The sequence below is a fragment of the Urocitellus parryii genome, chromosome 1 (assembly GCF_045843805.1).
Source record: "Urocitellus parryii isolate mUroPar1 chromosome 1, mUroPar1.hap1, whole genome shotgun sequence".
Lineage (NCBI taxonomy): Eukaryota > Metazoa > Chordata > Mammalia > Rodentia > Sciuridae > Urocitellus > Urocitellus parryii.
This window is the reverse complement of record NC_135531.1, coordinates 164,972,631-164,993,469: the sequence shown is the minus strand read 5'-3', so window position 1 is coordinate 164,993,469 and position 20,839 is coordinate 164,972,631. Positions and strand designations below refer to the sequence as shown.

Genomic DNA, 20,839 nt, shown 5'->3' with positions numbered 1-20,839 from the left:
ATATCATCTTCTGTGAAGTGTGTGTTCAGTTCTTTGGCCCATTTATTGACTGGGTTACTTGTGTATTTGGTGCTTAGCTTTTTGAGTTCTTTATATACCCTAGAGATTAGTGCTCTATCTGATGTGTGAGGGGTAAAGATTTGATCCCAAGATGTAAGCTCTCTATTCCCTTCAAATTCTTTCTCTTGCTGAGAAGAAACTTTTTACTTTGAGTCCATCCCATTTATTGATTCTTAATTTTAATTCTAGCACCTAAGGAGTCCTAATTAGGAAGTTGAGGCCTAATCTCACACGATGGAGATCAGGGCACACTTTTTCTTCTATTTCATATAGAGTCTCTGGTTTTATTCCTAAAGTCCTTGATCCATTTTGAGTTGAGTTTTGTGCAGGATGAGAGACAGGGTTTTCCAGTGTTTCCAGCACCATTTGTTGAAGAGGCTATCTTTTTTCCAATGCATGTTTTTGGCAGCTTTGACTAATATAAGAGGATTGTAATTTTGTGGGTTTATCTCTATGTCCTCTATTTTGTACCATTGGTCTACCAGTCTATTTTGGTGCCAAAAGCATGCTGTTTTTGTTACTATTGCTCTATAGTATAGTTTAAGGTCTGGTATAGTAATGCCATCTGCTTCACTCTTACTGCTAAGGATTGCTTTAGCTATTCTGATGAATTTCCAGATGAATTTCATGACTGCTTTTTCTATTTGTATGAGTAATGTCATTGGGATTTTGATCAGAATTGCATTAAATCTGTATAGTGCTTTTGGTAGTACAGTCATTTTGATAATACCCTAGATTCCCTTCAATAGATAAATCAATTAAAAAATGAGGCATATATACAAAATGGAATATTACTCAGCAATAAAAGAGAATAATATCAAAGCATTTGTAGGTAAATGGATGAAGTTAGAGAAGATAATGCTAAGTGAAGTTAGCCAACCCCAAAAAGCCAAATGCCAAATGTTTTCTCTGATGTAAGGAGGATGATTCATAGCGGAATAGGGAGGGAGCATGGGAAGAATAGACAAACTCTATATATAGAGCAGGAGCTGGGAGGGTAAGGGAGGGGGCATGGGGTTAGAAATGATGGTGGAATGTAATGGACATTATTTTCCAAAGTACATGTATGAAGGCACGAATTAGAGTGAAGATATTTTGTATACAACCAGAGATATGAAAAATTGTGCTCTATATGTATAAGAAATGTAATGCATTCTGCTGTCACATATAAATATAAAAGTAAATAAAATGAAATAAATTGTGAAGTTAAAAAAAGAAAAAAATCATGTTTGGCTTATATCCATAAACAAAAATTATTTAATCCTTGACGCAAAAATTCTCAATAAAATTCTGGCGAACCGGATTCAAATACATATCAAAAAAATTATACACCATGATCAAGTAGGATTCATCCATGGGATGCAAGGCTGGTTCAATATACGGAAATCAATAAATGTTATCCACCACATCAATAGACTAAAAAATAAGAACCATATGATAGTCTCGATAGACGCAGAAAAAGCATTCGACAAAGTACAGCATCCCTTTATGTTCAAAACTCTAGAAAAATTAGGGATAACAGGATCATACCTCAACATTGTAAAAGCAATATATGATAAGCCACAGGCCAGCATCATTCTAAATGGAGAAAAATTGAAGGCATTCCCTCTAAGATCTGGTACAAGACAGGGATGCCCTCTCTCACCACTTCTGTTCAACATAGTCCTCGAAACACTGGCAAGAGCAATTAGACAGACGAAAGAAATTAAAGGGATAAAAATTGGAAAAGAAGAACTTAAATTATCACTATTTGCAGATGATATGATTCTATACCTAGCAGACCCAAAAGGGTCTACAGAGAAGCTATTAGAGCTAATAAATGAATTCAGCAAAGTGGCAGGATATAAGATCAACACGCATAAATCAAAGGCATTCCTGTATATCAGCGACAAATCCTCTGAAACGGAAATGAGGACAACTACTCCATTCACAATATCCCCCCAAAAAATAAAATACTTGGGAATCAACCTAACAAAAGAGGTGAAAGATTTATACAATGAAAATTACAAAACCCTAAAGAAAGACATAGAAGAAGACCTTAGAAGATGGAAAAATATACCCTGCTCATGGATAGGCAGATCCAACATCATCAAAATGGCGATATTACCAAAAGTTCTCTATAAGTTCAATGCAATGCCAATCAAAATCCCAGCTGCATTTCTTGTAGAAATAGATAAAAGAATCATGAAATTCATATGGAATAATAAAAGACCCAGAATAGCAAAAACAATACTAAGCAGGAAGTGTGAATCAGGCGGTATAGCGATACCAGACTTCAAACTATACTACAGAGCAATAGTAACGAAAACAGCATGGTACTGGTACCAAAACAGGCGGGTGGACCAATGGTACAGAATAGAGGACACAGTAACCAATCCACAAAACTACAACTATCTTATATTTGATAAAGGGGCTAAAAGCATGCAATGGAGGAAGGATAGCATCTTCAACAAATGGTGCTGGGAAAACTGGAAATCCATTTGCATCAAAATGAATCTGAATCCCTATCTCTCGCCTTGCACAAAAGTTAACTCAAAATGGATCAAGGAGCTTGATATTAAATCAGAGACACGGCATCTGATAGAAGAAAAAGTTGGTTATGATCTACATACTGTGGGAGCAGGCTCCAAATTCCTCAATAGGACACCCATAGCGCAAGAGTTAACAACTAGAATCAACAAATGGGACTTACTCAAACTAAAAAGTTTTTTCTCAGCAAAAGAAACAATAAGAGAGATAAACAGGGAGCCTACATCCTGGGAACAAATCTTTACTCCACACACTTCAGATAGAGCCCTAATAACCAGAATATATAAAGAACTCAAAAAATTAGACAATAAGACAACAAGTAACCCAATCAATAAATGGGCAAAGGACCTGAACAGACACTTCTCAGAAGAGGACATACAATCAATCAATAAGTACATGAAAAAATGCTCACCATCGCTAGCAGTCAGAGAAATGCAAATCAAAACTACCCTAAGATACCATCTCACTCCAGTAAGATTGGCAGCCATTAGGAAGTCAAACAACAATAAGTGCTGGAGAGGATGTGGGGAAAAGGGCACTCTTGTTCATTGCTGGTGGGACTGCAAATTGGTGCAGCCAATTTGGAAAGCAGTATGGAGATTTCTTGGAAAGCTGGGAATGGAACCACCATTTGACCCAGCTATTCCCCTTCTCGGTCTATTCCCTAAAGACCTAATAAGAGCATGCTACAGGGACACCGCTACATCGATGTTCATAGCAGCACAATTCACGATAGCAAGATTGTGGAATCAGCCTAGATGCCCTTCAATAGATGAATGGATTAAAAAAATGTGGCATTTATACACAATGGAGTATTACTCTGCATTTAAAAATGACAAAATCATAGAATTTGGAGGGAAATGGATGGCATTAGAGCAGATTATGCTAAGTGAAGCTAGTCAATCTTTAAAAAACAAATACCAAATGACTCCTCTGATATAAGGGGAGGAAACAAGGACAGGGTAGGGACGAAGAGCTTGAGACAAAGATTTTCATTAACAGGGTTGAGAGGTGGGAGGGAAAGGAAACGAGAAGGGGAATCGCATGGAAATGGAAGGCGATCCTCAGGGTTATACAAAATGACATATAAGAGGAAAGGAGGGGTAAGACAAGATAATTCAAATGGGACAGATTTCCATCGTGCGAAGTTCGGCTCTGAGAGCTCCATTTCCCCGCACGGAGGGTCGCATAGCCTGACAGGCGATCGCCCCGCGGCTGGAGTCTGTGGCGCACGCCGGGGAGCGGCAGGGTGCCGGAGCGGGGAACAGCGATACGGATCCGGGGGGGCTCCCAACTGTGGTACATCGGAGCCCTTAGCGCTGAGTTCCAGCTTTGAAACAGAGGAGAGAAGAGGCCCAGTTTGGCTCCAGACACCGGTCGGACCACAGTGGAGAACAGCAGCCGCCATTTCGGAGAGATGATGTAATCATCCCCGTGTTCTACTGATCTCAGCCCATTCAACTACGAACAGGTGATAACAGGCTGGTATTTGCCTGCTTCTAGCAGACAGATTTTCTGCTCAGGCTCGGGGCGGGGGTTCTTGTGGAGAATACTCCTAGAGGCTCGTGCCTGGCAAGGCGTGCGCCGGGCACTGAGCAGCTGGATTCGGGTTCCCGGGGCTAACCTGCCCCAGGTCTGAGGAAACTGCGGAGACTGCCGGCGGAGGCCAGCTCCAAGTGGAGCATGCGCTGAGCTTGGGGCGACTGGGTTCTGACTCCCGGAACAGTTTTGACCTGGGGCTGGGAAACCCGTGGCGTCGCTCCCTGGAGCCAGCTCCCAGCGGAGAGTGTATCAGATCGGAGAGGCGGGGTTCCGGCTACCTAAGCTGCTTTGGCCCAAGGCTAGGGAACCGGCGGTGACTGCTTCTCAATCAGGGTCCGGCGGGGTGTTGTAGGGACAGAGTGGATCTTCCTCCTGCGCCCAGAGCAGTCCAAGTGACCCGCCGGCGTGGTGCCATGACACCCCAAACGCAGCTGGGGCTGAAGAGAGCAGCCGCCCACGCATAGAATAGGACCAGCGATTCCGATTCCGCGGCGCAGCAGCCAAGTAACCTCATTTGGAGTAGGGGCTGTGCGGAGCTGCCATCCGAGCAAGCAGGGCAGGCAGACCTGCCGCCAACTGGCAAGACAGGCCAGGTAGCTTGCCAGCGGGGTGGACACGTAACACCGAGGCAGTCGCGTCACACTGGTTGGAGTGGGGGTGGAGCAGGGTCGCCGCCCGGGTCCGGAGGGGGCTCAGCGACCCGTTGGAGAGGTAGTTAGGTACCCCCATTGGGAGTGGGGGCTGTGCAGAACTGCGACCCACCGGCCTAGAGGTCTGCCAGCGCGGTAGACTCGTCACACCAATTGGAGCGGGGGGGGCCCAGCTGAGCCGCCACCCACATCCAGATCAGGACCAACGATCCCAGGGCGTGGTAGTTAAGTTACCACAATTGGAGTGGGGGCAGAGCAAAGCCACCACCCGTGCCCGCAGCGGGGGCAGACCTGCGACCGATCAGCAGGGTAGACAGACCACCATAATTAGAGGAGGAACACAGCCAATACCCGCCCTGCAAGGGAGACTTCCCAACTATACAAGAGCAACATAAATAAATAGGGGGTAAATTTCAAAAACACAACAGTGGCACCAAGCAGAAAGAAACGTCAGCAGTATGAAAAGACAAGGAAAGAAAGGACCACAAGCAATGCAGGTCAACTCAACTTTAGAAGAGGTAATAGCTGCAACAGATGGAATGTCAGATAAAGACATCAGGATTTATATCCTTCAGATGATCTGGAGTCTCAAGGAAGACATGAGACAGCAAAATCAGACAATGAAAGATCACATTGACAAACAAATCCAGGAAGTAAAAGATCAATTTCACAGGGAGATAGAGGTAATAAAAAACAAACAAATAGAAATTCTAGAAATGCAGGAAGCTATAAACCAACTTAAAAACTCAATTGAGAATACTACCAGCAGAGTAGATCACTTAGAAGAGAGAACATCAGACAATGAAGACAAAGTATTTCAACTGGAAAAGAACATAGACAGCTCAGCAAGTCTGCTAAGAAACCATGAGCAGAACATCCAAGAATTATGGGATAATATCAAAAGACCAAATTTAAGAGTCATTGGGATACAGGAAGGCATAGAGCTCCAAACCAAAGGAATAAAAAGTCTTTTCAGTGAAATAATACGAGAAAACTTCCCAGACTTGAAGAATGAGACAGAATCCCAAATCCTAGAAGCCTACAGGACGCCGAATGTGCAAAATCTTAAGAGATCCACACCTAGACACATTATAATGAAAATGTCCAACATACAGAATAAGGAGAGAATTTTAAAAGCTGCAAGAGAAAGAAAGCAGATTACATTTAGGGGTAAACCAATCAGGATAACAGCTGATCTCTCAACACAGACTCTGAAAGCTAGAAGATCCTGGAATAACATATTTCAAACACTGAAAGAAAATGGGTTCCAACCAAGAATCGTGTATCCGGCGAAATTAAGCTTCAGATTAGAAGATGAAATTAAAACCTTCCACGATAAACAAAAGTTAAAAGAATTCGCAGCTAGAAAACCATCTCTTCAAAAAATCCTTGGCAAAACATTACAGGAAGAGGAAATGGAAAATAACTTTGAAAACCAACAATGGGAGGTAGGACAGTAAAGGGGGGAAAGTAGTCAAAGAGGATAACAAATCAGGTTTAGTAACATCAATAAACAAATATGGATAGAAGAACAAACCATATCTCAATAATAACCCTAAATGTTAATGGCTTAAACTCACCAATTAAGAGACACAGGCTAGTAGAATGGATCAAAAAACAAGACCCAACAATATGCTGTCTACAGGAGACGCATTTGATAGGAAAAGATATACATAGACTGAAGGTGAAAGGTTGGGAAAAATCATATCACTCATATGGACCGCGGAAACAAGCAGGAGTGTCCATACTCATATCTAATAAAATAGATTTCAAGCCAAAGCTAATCAAAAGGGATATAGAAGGACACTTCATACTGCTCAAGGGAACCATACACCAACAAGACATAACAATCATAAATATATATGCCCCAAATAATGGTGCAGCTGTGTTCATCAAGCAAACTCTTCTCAAGTTCAAGAGTCTAATAGACCAACATACAATAATCATGGGAGACTTCAACACACCTCTCTCACCACTGGACAGATCTTCCAAACAAAAGTTAAATAAGGAAACTATAGAACTCAATAACACAATTAACAACCTAGACTTAATTGACATATATAGACTATACCACCCAACATCAAGTAGCTACACTTTTTTCTCAGCAGCACATGGAACCTTCTCAAAAATAGACCATATACTATGTCACAGGGCAACTCTTAGACAATACAAAGGGGTAGAGATAATACCATGCATCTTATCTGATCATAATGGAATGAAACTGAAAATCAATGATAAAAGAAGAAAGGAAAAATCAAGCATCACCTGGAGAATGAACAATAGGTTGCTGAGTGATCAATGGGTTTTAGAAGACATCAAGGAGGAAATTAAAAAATTCCTAGAGTTAAATGAAAACACAGACACAACATATCGGAATCTATGGGACACATTGAAAGCAGTTCTAAGAGGAAAATTCATTGCTTGGAGTTCATTCCTCAAAAAAAGAAAAAACCAACAAATAAATGATCTCATACTTCATCTCAAAATCCTAGAAAAAGAAGAGCAAAACAACAGCAAAAGAAGTAGAAGGCAAGAAATAATTAAAATCAGAGCTGAAATTAATGAAATTGAAACAAAAGAAACAATTGAAAAAATTGACAAAACTAAAAGCTGGTTCTTTGAAAAAATAAATAAAATTGACAGACCCTTAGCCATGCTAACGAAGAGAAGAAGAGAGAGAACCCAAATTACTAGCACACGGGATGAAAAAGGCAATATCACAACAGACACTTCAGAAATACAGAAGATAATCAGAAATTACTTTGAATCCTTATACTCCAATAAAATAGAAGATACTGAAGGCATAGATAAATTCCTTGAGTCCTATGATCTGCCCAGATTGAGCCAGGAGGATATAGACAACCTAAACAGACCAATAACAATAGAGGAAATAGAAGAAACCATCAAAAGACTACCAACTAAGAAAAGCCCAGGACCGGATGGGTATACAGCAGAGTTTTACAAAACCTTTAAAGAGGAACTAACACCAATACTTTTCAAGCTATTTCAGGAAATAGAAAAAGAGGGAGAACTTCCAAATTCATTCTACGAGGCCAACATCACCCTGATTCCGAAACCAGACAAAGACACGTCAAAGAAGGAAAACTACAGACCAATATCTCTAATGAACCTTGATGCAAAAATCCTCAATAAAATTCTGGCGAATCGGATTCAAATACATATCAAAAAAATTATACATCATGATCAAGTAGGATTCATCCCTGGGATGCAAGGCTGGTTTAATATACGGAAATCAATAAATGTTATTCACCACATCAACAGACTTAAAAATAAGAACCATATGATCATCTCGATAGATGCAGAAAAAGCATTCGACAAAGTACAGCATCCCTTTATGTTCAAAACGCTAGAAAAATTAGGGATAACAGGATCATACCTCAACATTGTAAAAGCAATCTATGATAAGCCACAGGCCAGCATCATTCTGAATGGAGAAAAATTGAAGGCATTCCCTCTAAGATCTGGTACAAGACAGGGATGCCCTCTCTCACCACTTCTGTTCAACATAGTCCTCGAAACACTGGCTAGAGCAATTAGACAGACAAAAGAAATTAAAGGCATAAAAATAGGAAAAGAAGAACTTAAATTATCACTATTTGCAGATGATATGATTCTATACCTAGCAGACCCAAAAGGGTCTACAAAGAAGCTATTAGAGCTAATAAATGAATTCAGCAAAGTGGCAGGATATAAGATCAACACGCATAAATCAAAGGCATTCCTGTATATCAGCGACAAATCCTCTGAAACGGAAATGAGGACAACTACTCCATTCACAATATCCCCCCAAAAAATAAAATACTTGGGAATCAACCTAACAAAAGAGGTGAAAGATTTATACAATGAAAATTACAGAACCCTAAAGAAAGACATAGAAGAAGACCTTAGAAGATGGAAAAACATACCCTGCTCATGGACAGGCAGAACTAACATCATCAAAATGGCGATATTACCAAAAGTTCTCTATAAGTTCAATGCAATGCCAATCAAAATCCCAACAGCATATCTTGTAGAAATCGATAAAAGAATCATGAAATTCATATGGAATAATAAAAGACCCAGAATAGCAAAAACAATACTAAGCAGGAAGTGTGAATCAGGCGGTATAGCGATACCAGACTTCAAACTATACTACAGAGCAATAGTAACAAAAACAGCATGGTACTGGTACCAAAACAGGCGGGTGGACCAATGGTACAGAATAGAGGACACAGTAACCAATCCACAAAACTACAACTATCTTATATTTGATAAAGGGGCTAAAAGCATGCAATGGAGGAAGGATAGCATCTTCAACAAATGGTGCTGGGAAAACGGGAAATCCATTTGCACCAAAATGAATCTGAATCCCTATCTCTCACCGTGCACAAAAGTTAACTCAAAATGGATCAAGGAGCTTGATATTAAATCAGAGACACGGCATCTGATAGAAGAAAAAGTTGGTTATGATCTACACGCTGTGGGATCGGGCTCCAAATTCCTCAATAGGACACCCATAGCGCTAGAGTTAACAAATAGAATCAACAAATGGGACTTACTCAAACTAAAAAGTTTTTTCTCAGCAAAAGAAACAATAAGAGAGATAAACAGGGAGCCTACATCCTGGGAACAAATCTTTACTCCACACACTTCAGATAGAGCCCTAATAACCAGAATATACAAAGAACTCAAAAAATTAGACAATAAGATAACAAATAACCCAATCAATAAATGGGCCAAGGACCTGAACAGACACTTCTCAGAGGAGGACATACAATCAATCAACAAGTACATGAAAAAATGCTCACCATCGCTAGCAGTCAGAGAAATGCAAATCAAAACTACCCTAAGATACCATCTCACTCCAGTAAGTCTGGCAGCCATTAGGAAGTCAAACAACAATAAGTGCTGGAGAGGATGCGGGGAAAAGGGCACTCTTGTTCATTGCTGGTGGGACTGCAAATTGGTGCAGCCAATTTGGAAAGCAGTATGGAGATTTCTCGGAAAGCTGGGAATGGAACCACCATTTGACCCAGCTATTCCCCTTCTCGGTCTATTCCCTAAAGCCCTAACAAGAGCATGCTACAGGGACACTGCTACATCGATGTTCATAGCAGCTCAATTCACGATAGCAAGACTGTGGAACCAGCCTAGATGCCCTTCAATAGATGAATGGATAAAAAAAATGTGGCATTTATATACAATGGAGTATTATTCTGCATTAAAAAATGACAAAATCATAGAATTTGGAGGGAAATGGATGGCATTAGAGCAGATTATGCTAAGTGAAGCTAGTCAATCTTTAAAAAACAAATACCAAATGACTCCTTTGATATAAGGGGAGTTAACAAGGACAGGGTAGGGACGAAGAGCTTGAGAAGAATATTTACATTAAACAGGGATGAGAGGTGGGAGGGAAAGGGAGTGAGAAGGGAAAGTGCATGGAAATGGAAGGCGATCCTCAGGGTTATACAAAATGTCATATAAGAGGAATGGAGGGGTAAGACAAGATAATACAAATGGAAGAAATGATTTACAGTAAAAGGGGTAGAGAGAGAAAAGGGGAGGGGGGGAGGGGAGGGAAGGGGAGGGGAGGGGGGATAGTAGAGAATAGGACAGACAGCAGAATACATCAGACACTAGAAAGGCAATATGTCAATCAATGGAAGGGTAACTGATGTGATACAGCAATTTGTATACGGGGTAAAAGGGGGAGTTCATAATCCACTTGAATCAAACCGTGTAATATGATGTATTAAGAACTATGTAATGTTATGAACGACCAATAAAAAAAAATAAAAATAAAAAAAAAAAAAAAAAAAAAAAGATAATTCAAATGGAAGAAGTGATTTACAGTAGAAGGGGTAGAGAGAGAAAAGGGGAGGGGAGGGGAGGGGAGGGGGGATAGTAGAGAATAATATAGACAGCAGAATACATCAGACACTAGAAAGGCAATATGTCAATCAATGGAAGGGTAACTGATGTGATACAGCAATCTGTATACGGGATAAAATTGGGAGTTCATAACTCATTTGAATCAAACTGTGAAATATGATGTATGAGGAACTATGTAATGTTTTGAACGACCAACAATAAAAAAAAATTATTTAATAAATGTAATTTTGATAAAATTTTAAAAAATCATTCATTTATCCACTTTGGAACTAAAGAATGAAGACCAAGGAGAACCTACATCTGATGCTAGCATATAATTAAAGACATCAATGAAACTGTGATTAGGAAATCAATAGAGATTCAAAATCAAAAGCAGGTTCTTCATGGACATCCTTAAATGGATAAACCATAGCTAAGTTAAGAAAAAGGACAGGGCTGGGGATGTGGCTCAAGTGATAGCACGCTCGCCTGGCATGCGTGCGGCCCGGGTTCGATCCTCAGCACCACATACCAACAAAGATGTTGTGTCCGCCGAAAACTAGAAAATAAATATTAAAAAAATTTTCCCTCTCTCTCTCTCTCTCTCTCTCTCCTCTCTCACTCTTTTAAAAAAAAAGAAAGAAAAAGGACATGATACTTTAGAAGAAATGAGAGACACCATTATTCATCCTAGAAACTTAAAAAAGTTAGGTCACAGAAACTTTCTTCCCATGCTCAGAGGAAGCAGAAAGACAAATATGAATTCTTATTAAATGAAAATATATATATATTATATATATATATATATCTTCAAAAAATATATATATTATATATATATATATCTTCTTTTGAAATCTACTTTTTCCTTTTTCAATATTTTACCTTGCTTAGCTCTGAATAAATACATTTCACATTTGAGGAAAACTGGATATCTAATAAGGGAGCAGGTCATTTCAAAGTCATGAACACAGAAAGAGCTGGAGCTGAGGAAACATAGATGTTAAGCTGAAGGGGCAGGTAAGGTTCCTACAAGCTGGGCATCCTCCTCCCACCTGGTCCTGCTCAATTAAATACTCCACAATCACCGCCCAAGAGACCTAGACCATGACTCCAGCCTGTGAGGCTGGTCAGGGTTGCACACCAGTGCACTGGGTGGATGGTTCTTATGCTCTGGAGTTTTTGCTCCTTCAAAACATGACAGAATGCAAGAGGCAGGAATTACTTCTGACCTGGCCTGTCAGCACCAGCATCCACAGGCTGACTGTCCTCCTGTCTCCAAGAAATGGGAACAGGGCCTGGAAGAGACAGTGTCCCTAGGAGGTAGCTGTCTAGATGAGGCCTATTCCTGGAGATTTCTCAGTCCCAATGCCCCCAGCTGATCTCCTTAAAGGGTGCACCCCACAGCTCAGGATGTCCTCTAGGAGGAGCTGACCCAGGGCCTCAAATCACCTACAACCTGAAGGACAAAGGGTAACCTGTGGGTACCTTGGGGCACCCCCAAAAAAAGGACAGGCCAGTGGCTGAGGACATGGAATCCTGTGAGGTTTTCAAAGGAAACCTCTGCACAAATTATTCCAATAAAGTTTTATGCATGGAGAAAGTAAAGTAACAGAGGCACAAAGTCAATTTAAACAGTGGAGTTCCAGCTGACTGTCCTCTGCTCTCACCACATGGCAAACTCACACACAGAAAACAAATCTCTGAGGCTGTGCCCAGTGAATGCAGTGTGAGGAGCAAAGAGTGGATAATGCAGTGAACTGGGGGGGGGGGGGGGAATCTGGAAATGTGAGCACAGGACAGGAATGGTAAGGGGCTGGTAGGGGAAAGCAAGGTGACTCATGGGGAGAAGGAGGAACAAGGACATTTCAGACCAGCATCTTCCACACAGCAGCCCTAGACCAGAGTCAGGATCCCACTCTGCCTTCACTGCACACAGAGGGCCTAGGGCTGGGGTCCAGCTGGGCAGAGAGGGTTCTGCCAAAATAGGGGTAGACCAGGCAGCACAAGGGGAACCCACCTGCACCAGCCCATATCATGGCCTGAAGGCACCAAGAGGTGAGCAGTAGAAGCATCTGACTCAGGTCTGGGCTGGCTGACTCTAGAGCTGAGAGTGGGTGTTCAGAGTCCAGACACAGCTGGTTCCCACCAGTTCTAGCTAGCCCACCTCCAAGAGCAGTTCCTGGCCCCACACACTCATCATTTCCTGCCTTCTGGGGAGTCCTGACTTCCTTCCTGTGGACCTCATAGCAGCTGCAGGTCACAGGGAGACAGACCTGAGCCAGAGCCACTTGGGCCTCACACAACAGAGAAGACACAGTCCTGGAGATGGATTCTGAGCTGCACAGGGTGAGAGATGGAGGCCTCTGAAACTGTGGAAGGCTCCCCCTCTCACCAGTTGCCTGCTGCTTGCCCAGGGCTCCACAAGACCCCTGCAAAACCCAGACCACATATGCACACCCTGGGGCACTGAGTGACAGGAGACTCCTGGATAAATGAGGCCAGAAGGATAGTGGGAAGCCAGGTAGTAGGCAAAAGCCCTTTTCAGGCAGGGTTTCCTCCCTGCAAGGGGACCAGTCCCACCAGGGGACATTTCCACTTAAGGAGGTCCTGTTGTCTTCCTGCTCTCTGGAGGCCTTTCCTGCATCTTCTGCCTGGGCACAGTTACAAGCAAGGTGAGGAATTACACACTCCTTGTTCCAAGGCAGCTGATCCTGACCTGAGAGGTGGGTACCAGGTCAGGCCAGACTGGAAAGGAGGGAGACAGGCATCCAACACTTGGGAAGAGACCAGTGCTGCAATGCCAAGGCTTCCACTCACTTTACTTCTCAGTCAACCCATTTCCAGCCAATAAAATGAAAAGATTAAAAGGAAATACAATTATTAAGTTCATAAAAAACTAATTATATGACAATAAAAGGAATTAGAGAGAAAGAAAAACAAATACTTGAACCCAGTCAGGTAAGAAGCCTGCTTCACCCATGGTTCAGAATAAAAAAACCATGTGTAAGCTGTGTGTGGGGGTACATGCCTGTAATCCCAGTAGCTAGGGTAGCTGAGACAGGAGGATTTCGAGCTCAAAGACAGTCTCAGCAAAAGGGAGCTACTAAGCAACTCATTGAGACCCTGTCTCTGAATAAAATACAAACTAAGGCTGGGGATGTGGCTCAGTGGTGGAGAGCCCTGAGTTCAATCCCTGATACAAAAAAAAAAAAAAAAAAAAAAAAAACATACCCACTTGGAGAACTGTAAGCAGGGTCCCAAAATGGGAGCCAGACTCTGACTGCTGAAATATGTTCCCAGAAAGGCTCAGTCCCAGGTGGCCAGGAGGGGACACTTAAGGATTTACTTCTGGGAGCCCAACAAACACCTGTCCTATAGATTCTCTTATGTTAAAAAATAAAGTCCAAAGGAAAAAACTCAAGTCTATTAAGAATGAGACAGCTCCATCAAACTATAATAGGGTGGGGCGGTTTGGGCTCAGTGGTACAGCATGGCCTAGCATGAATGAGGCACTGATTTCAATCCTCAGCACCACATAAAATATATTGTGTCTCCCTGAAACTAAAAAATAAATATTATTTTTAAAAAGTTGTGTGCATTGCAGCTAATATAGGAATAAAAAAATTAGGGTACAAAAAGGCTGCTCTACTTCAGGGGAAATGTCTGCACATTTCAGAAACAAATTGAATTAACATGCAGGATATTAAAACAGAAATAACCTCATAAGTGAATTCATCATAAGAAAATGACTGAACATCTTTCCTATGAACATGGGGACACAAAAAAATGCTCATGGTATTTCATAAAAAGCAGTATGTGTAGCCACAGGGAAGTAAACAGAAACAGACAGGTACAAATAAAAAAACTTCAAGAACTCTTTGTTCTTTATATCACACTCTATTCACTTAAGTATTAACCAAAAACATAAAAATTTTATATTCAAGGGCTGGGGTCATGGCTCAGTGGTCAAGTGCTTGCCTAGCATGTGTGAGGTACTGGGTTCGATTCTCAGCACCGCATATAAAGAAATAAAATAAAGGTCCATTGATATTTAAAAAATATTTTTAAAAAATTCATATTCAATCAAGGAATGAAATTCTATGTACTTGGGGGCAAATTGGAATTGTATGGCAGCCAGATGTGACAGAAGATGAAAAACCAGCCTCTACCTCAGAGCAAAGCCTGTCCAAGAAAGGGACATGACCTTTGTCCTTGGATAGACCCACAGAGAACTCCTAGGCACATTCCCTCCCTGCTAAGTTGTTTATCTACAAATAACAGGAGAGATCTGCTGTGCCAGGTGTCCCTGACTCAGTCAGGCTAGGTGGGGACCCATAGCAACCTCCTAGCAGCCACCAATCAGCGTGAGACAGGGAAACACCTGGGATGCCAGATGACCCTCCCAGTAGTTCATGGTGGTTGATAATGTGTTGGGAAACCATGTAGTTTAGCACAGAACACACCTCTTGGCTTAAACCAATCAGTTCAAATGAATCCCCCTCTTGTAGTAACCAATCACCCCTACCCAACTTGTTCCTGCAAGTGAATGTGCTAATCGTGTTTTAGAGTTGTTATTTGATTTTCCCACGGTGTGTGATTTGCTAAGAGATGCTATGATGTATGTGGGGGTCCCTGCCTTCTCCAAAGAATGTATAAAATTGTTGCAAACCCTGGGCTCAGAACCTCTCAGCATCACCAGTTGCTGTGTGCTCGTGGAGGACCAAGCTAGCTCGAAATAAACACCTCTTTGCTGCTTACATCGATCTTGGGTCTCTGGTGGTTTTTTTAGGGATCCCGAATTCGAGCATAACAAAGAAACCATAGGACTGGCTCAGGAAGCAGCCTGTCTCCCACAGTTCACCAGGAATCCCAATTGTTGGCTAAACACATTCCCAAGCTTGGAAACCATTCTCACAGTGGATGCAGCCCAGGTGGCTCCTCCTAGGAATGAGGGAACCTGTGCAGCTAGGACATTTGGTTCTGGAAGGTCACTGTGCTCTCCTCTCCCTAGAGTGGAATGTTCCTTATGTAGGACTTCTAGTTCTCACTTTCACCCAGTACCCACCAGCAGGAACATGAGGGTCCTGGCCACTGAGGCCTTTTCCCTGAAACCCCTTCTGACACCTACAGTGTGAATCTGCTGAACATCAATACTTTCTCTTAAACTACTTGTTCAACAGTTCAATTCTGACATTGAAGCCAGAATTAGGCAGGCAATGTAGATAGGTAAATCAGGTGGGGTCAAGGTATCCAATTTTAAGTTAGTCTGAGCCCTTCCTCCACCCTTATCAAGAACCAGCCCCTGCTCCAACCTGTTGCCTAGGTAACCTGTCCCTGGAATTTCCCCTCCCTACAGGGAGCTATAAAGTTGTTAATGTGTCCTTGTCTACTCCACCCTGCCCTTCCCCTTTAAGCCCACCAGTTTCTCAACTTTTGGCCCTCCCAGGGAGCATTTCCTGGGCCTAGTCAAGTCCTCAGCAAGAAAGATGGGGGGGGGGGGGAGAGGCAGGAAAACAAAGGACCCTCAATACCTCCTCCTCAAGTTCAATGATTTGATTTTAGCAAAGCATGTCACTTATGTTTAGTTTACTATAAAGGATACAATTTAGGATTGGCCAAAATGAAAAAAGATATATAAGAAAAAGAAAGTGCCAAAGGGAATCTGGGAAAGATCTATGAATGAAGAAACCCCCTTTTCTGCTTTCTGCTAGAGCAGTTCCTGCAGAGACCCCCTTCTCATTATCACTTAGAGGTCGCTTTTTTAACCCATGGCAGTCACACCCTGATCCTAAAAATACCTCCCCTCTTTGTTCCCTCCTAAGCAATGAACTGCAGTTTTCTCTTCAGTGATTAGAACAAATCTTAATCAAACTCAAGTTTCCCTCCTTCCTCCAGGACCCTGAACTCTGACCCAAAGGCAGCTGTAAACCCCATACAGCCTCCTTCCTGATCCCTCCTGAGAACAGGCTGACTTCTGGGAAACATTCTCTGTCCTGCCCTGCTCCTTGCTATCCTCCCTACAGCTTCCTAACCCTGTTTGCCCCTCCCTAGGAAAGCAGCCCTTTTCTACAGAAGCTGTGGGTGCTTGCAGAGCTCACCTGTGGTTCTCCCCTCTCCTGCAGTGCTCCTTAAAATAAGTGCTTCTCACCCGAATCTGTTTTTGTTTCATTGCACACTCTGGGAACAGCCTTGGACAATATGCACCCTCAGAAAGGGAATCCCCTTAGCATTCCCATCCCTCCCCACATCTGCCTGAGGACCCCAGGTTTCCAGAGTTCTGTAGCTTCTCAGTCTAAAGGGCTCCTTCCAAGGTTAGTGTGAGCAGCCTAGGCCTCTGCAGGGGAGGCTGCCCAGAGACCTCTGACTGGACCTTCCTTTTGCAGGACCAATTCTGGCCTTGGATTATAGTCACTAGGATCAAGGATCTCTGCTTCTCAGTCATGTTTCCAATCCGAAGAGACTTGGTGTTTAAAGAACTCAGAAAAATCACTCAAACTCAAGTGTTTATGTTTAAGGAGGAAAAATTTTAAGACACACTTCAACAGGAAAGTCAAACTTATTCCCTATCAGCCAATAAACATGTTATTTAATTAGTATTTCCAAGATAACATATTTGGTATTCATTCATCACAGGTGACTACTATTAGGAATTGCCTAGTTTTGGTCAATAGTGTCAGTGTTAAAACATTCACCTGCAGTTCACAGGGTACAGAACAGACCCATCCACTGCCAAACCCCTGCAAACTACAGGAGCTGATGTTTTGGTGAATCTTTCTAATGAAACTGAAGCCAGATTTAAAGATAGGTAGTTAGTGTAGTTAGGTAAATTGGGTCTAACAGGTCTCATATCCAGTAAAATCGAAAGTAAAGGCCATGTTGAGAATGTAGTCCAGGAAAGCAGAGCACCACTTGGGAAATTGAAATGTTAATGTTCCCAAGGACCAGAGTCCAACCCAGGGAAATGTTAATGAAGCAGCTCCTAGCAAACAGGGAGATGCTCATCCAAAAGTCCTTCCTATCCAGATTACACCTTTGGTCCACCTGTCCCCACCCTTTGGGCCTTCCCACCTACATTCCATCACTGAAAGGTAACAGAACAAAGGACAGGAATGAGGGAAAGCTGAAAGAAGACCTCAGCTATAAAAAGGCGAAGACGGGGCTAGGGATGTGGCTCAAGCGGTAGCGGGCTTGCCTGGCATGCGTGCGGCCCCGGTTCGATCCTCATCACCACATACCAACAAAAAGATGTTGTGTCTGCCGAGAACTAAAAAATAAATATTAAAAATTCTCTCTCTCTCTCTCCTCTCTCACTCTCTCTTTAAAAAAAAATAAAAAAATAAAAAAAAATAAAAAGGGGAAGACATTGCCCTTCCACAGATTCCAGTCTTGGGTCCCCTTCTTCTTCCAGGGAGAAGTCTTTTCTGCTGACATTAATAAAGCTTCTACTTTCCACTCTAAAATTGCCTTGGCGTGCTTCTCTGGTGTTATATTTCAGCACTGGGGAAGCAAGGACTGCCTTGCACTCTGCAACCACACTGGAACAAGATTCTATTTCTTTTCCCAGGTGGCATTCCCAAAGCAAAGTCCTGGAATTCTGTTTTAATCCACCCCCCAAGCCCCAAAGAACATATCCGAGAAGCATAGTGAGTACTCTCACCCTGGGGGAGGAAAAGATACATAAGAATTTTTAACTAGCAAGATGTGGTAGTACAGACCTCTAATCCCAGTGACTCCAGAGGATGACACAGGAGAAACACAAGTTCAAATCCAGCCTCAGTGACTGAGCAAGATCCTGAGCAACTAATGAGTAAGGTTGAATCTCTGTAATAATGAAACAAACTTATCCACCAAAATTTCTTCTAGGAATGAGCCACACTGCAATAGATTTCCTGGGGCTGGGATTGTGACTCAATGGTAGAGCACTTGACTAGCATGTGTGAGGCCCTGGGTTTGAGTCTCAGCACCACATATAAATAAAGATCCATTTACAACTAAAATTAAAAAAAGAAAGAAAGAAAGAAATACAGATTTCCACCATTTCTATTCCCAGATAGCATTCCCAGAACAAAGCCCTGGAATTCTATATTAAATTACCACCCCCACCCCCACCAAATTAAATTAAAAAAAAAAAAGAATTATTCCAAGAAACTCAGTAAACTCACTCTGGGGAAGCAAAACAGTACATAAGTATCTTTAAATAATGAAATATAAGACCAAATGTTTCCTTTTTTCTTTAATCTGGTTTCTTACCCTGACTTATAATTCTACCTTGTCCTTTAGTAATATTCTCTAATCTTCCAGCTCTAGCATTAAATTACATTTTACAACTAATGAAAAACTGAAGTTAAATAAGTGAGCAAGTCTTTCCAAGGCAACAAACCCAGGGAGCTGCAGCACCACTGGACACTGACCTGTCAGACCTCAGCTTGGTCAGGCCTCTGTCACCAGGCACATCCTCCCACCCCCTCCTGCTGCTGAAGAGCTTTGTAGGGCTTTGCTCCACCTTGCTGGGGCCAGATTTCCCTGCTCTTAGGGATAACTGTTCTTCTTTCACAGCTCTGAGCACATCTAGAGGGCAGGAACCATGTGTGTCATGTTCCCCCAACACCAGCATCTCACTGCCTGACCCTGGTGTCTCCAGTTGCTCCCCTAGGAGGCTGCTCCCCACACCTCAGGTTGCCCTCTAGGAGGAGCTGACCCAGGGTCTGAAACTGCCTGCACCCTGCAGGGCACAGGGAAGCTGTGGGCACCTAGTTGCAGCCCCACCAAAGGACAGGACAGTGGCTGAGGACACAGGATCCTGTGTAATGGCCAATAACACCTCTGCCCAGAGAGACTGTGTCTGTGCCTAGACATGATGAAGAGAGGCATAAGTACTTTTTAAACTCAAGTTCCAGGTCATTCCTGTCTGCTTTCCAGTCATGGGAAATGTTTGCCCACCTTTCAAAAAAAAAAAATAAAAAATAAAAAATTATTTAAAATTTAAATCATCCATTGTTGTAAAACTTTTGATAATTAAAACACTGTCTATTTGAACGTAGACTGGAACAAATGGTTGGCAAAGTGTGAACTGGAGGGTGCAGTTGGCATCTGGGAATGTGGGAGGGAACTGGAATTTCAGGTGTCTGCTGCCAGCCTTAGGAGGAGCCAGGTTCCAGAATGGAAAATGGATTTGATACTGTTCCCTGCACATTTAGGAGTATGTGTCTGTAGGACTCACAGATTAATCCTGTGGAGAAAAGAGGGACAGACTGGAACCCCTAAAGCCAAATGTCACAGTCAGAACACACCTGGGTCCAGATCCCTCCCTGACCCTTCCCTTCTCACCACACACTCTGGGAGCATCAGGCCACATAAGCTGCACAGATCTGAACCAGGGACGTCGCCAACAGGGAGAAGAAAAAGAGGACAGGGACCTGCTGCCCAGCTCACCCATGGGACAGAGGTCAGGGAGACCGCCCAAGCTGAGACTCGGTCGAACGCTCTGCAGCTGATCTCAGGGACCCACGGCCCATCCGACCCCACAGACCCCTGCGACAGGGGTCAGGGCCCAGGGCCACCCGCCAGCGCGGACAATGCCATCCTCCGCAGCGAACCACCGGGACTCGCTCTCAGTCCGTCCGGAGGGACCAAGGGTCTGGAGTCCAGGGCCAGCCGAGGGGGACTCATTAACACGCTCTGCAGCTGACCGGGAACCCTCCTCCCAGCCTACCCTGCGGGACCAGGGGAGAGGCCCCAGGGCCAGCCGCCGGCCGGGACTCGGTAACACAGTGTGCAGCTGACCAGGGGACCCGCCTCCCAGCCCACCCGGCGGAACCAGGGGACAGGCCCCAGGGCCACCCACCGGCCGGGATTCGGCCCGCTCCGTCGCTCACCCGCACGCCAGGTCCCGCCATTCCTGTGCCCCTGGCGATCCCTGGCCGCACACTCTCCGTTTGGGCTCCGGGGTCACCTGCCGTCCTCACGAAGGAACTTCGGCCACCCGATCTCGTGGGGGTCTCTGGCTGCGACGGGAATCCGTACCCAAGACATGCGACCTGAGGAGGAAGGAGCTGAGCCGTGCGGTCTAGCGAGGAAAGCGCGAGACTGCGGAAGCCCGCCCTTGCCCCGGCTGCGCGCCTGATTGGACAGCGCCGCCCTGAGGGACAGCCTCCAGGCCCCGCCCCCGCCTGAGGGACAGCTAA

At 43.5% G+C, this 20,839-nt stretch overlaps 1 protein-coding gene across 1 annotated transcript in view; it reads right to left on the bottom strand.

The window, feature by feature from the left end:
* The window catches only part of LOC113177263 (uncharacterized), a 30,708-nt gene extending 9,996 nt beyond the window's left edge, over nucleotides 1-20,712 (bottom strand). The window contains exon 1 of the mRNA XM_077802094.1: nucleotides 20,531-20,712. Within this exon, the coding sequence (XP_077658220.1) occupies nucleotides 20,531-20,551 (21 nt within the window). The 5' untranslated portion in view covers nucleotides 20,552-20,712. The remainder of the gene's footprint in view (nucleotides 1-20,530) is intronic.
* Between the last annotated feature and the right edge of the window lie 127 nt (nucleotides 20,713-20,839).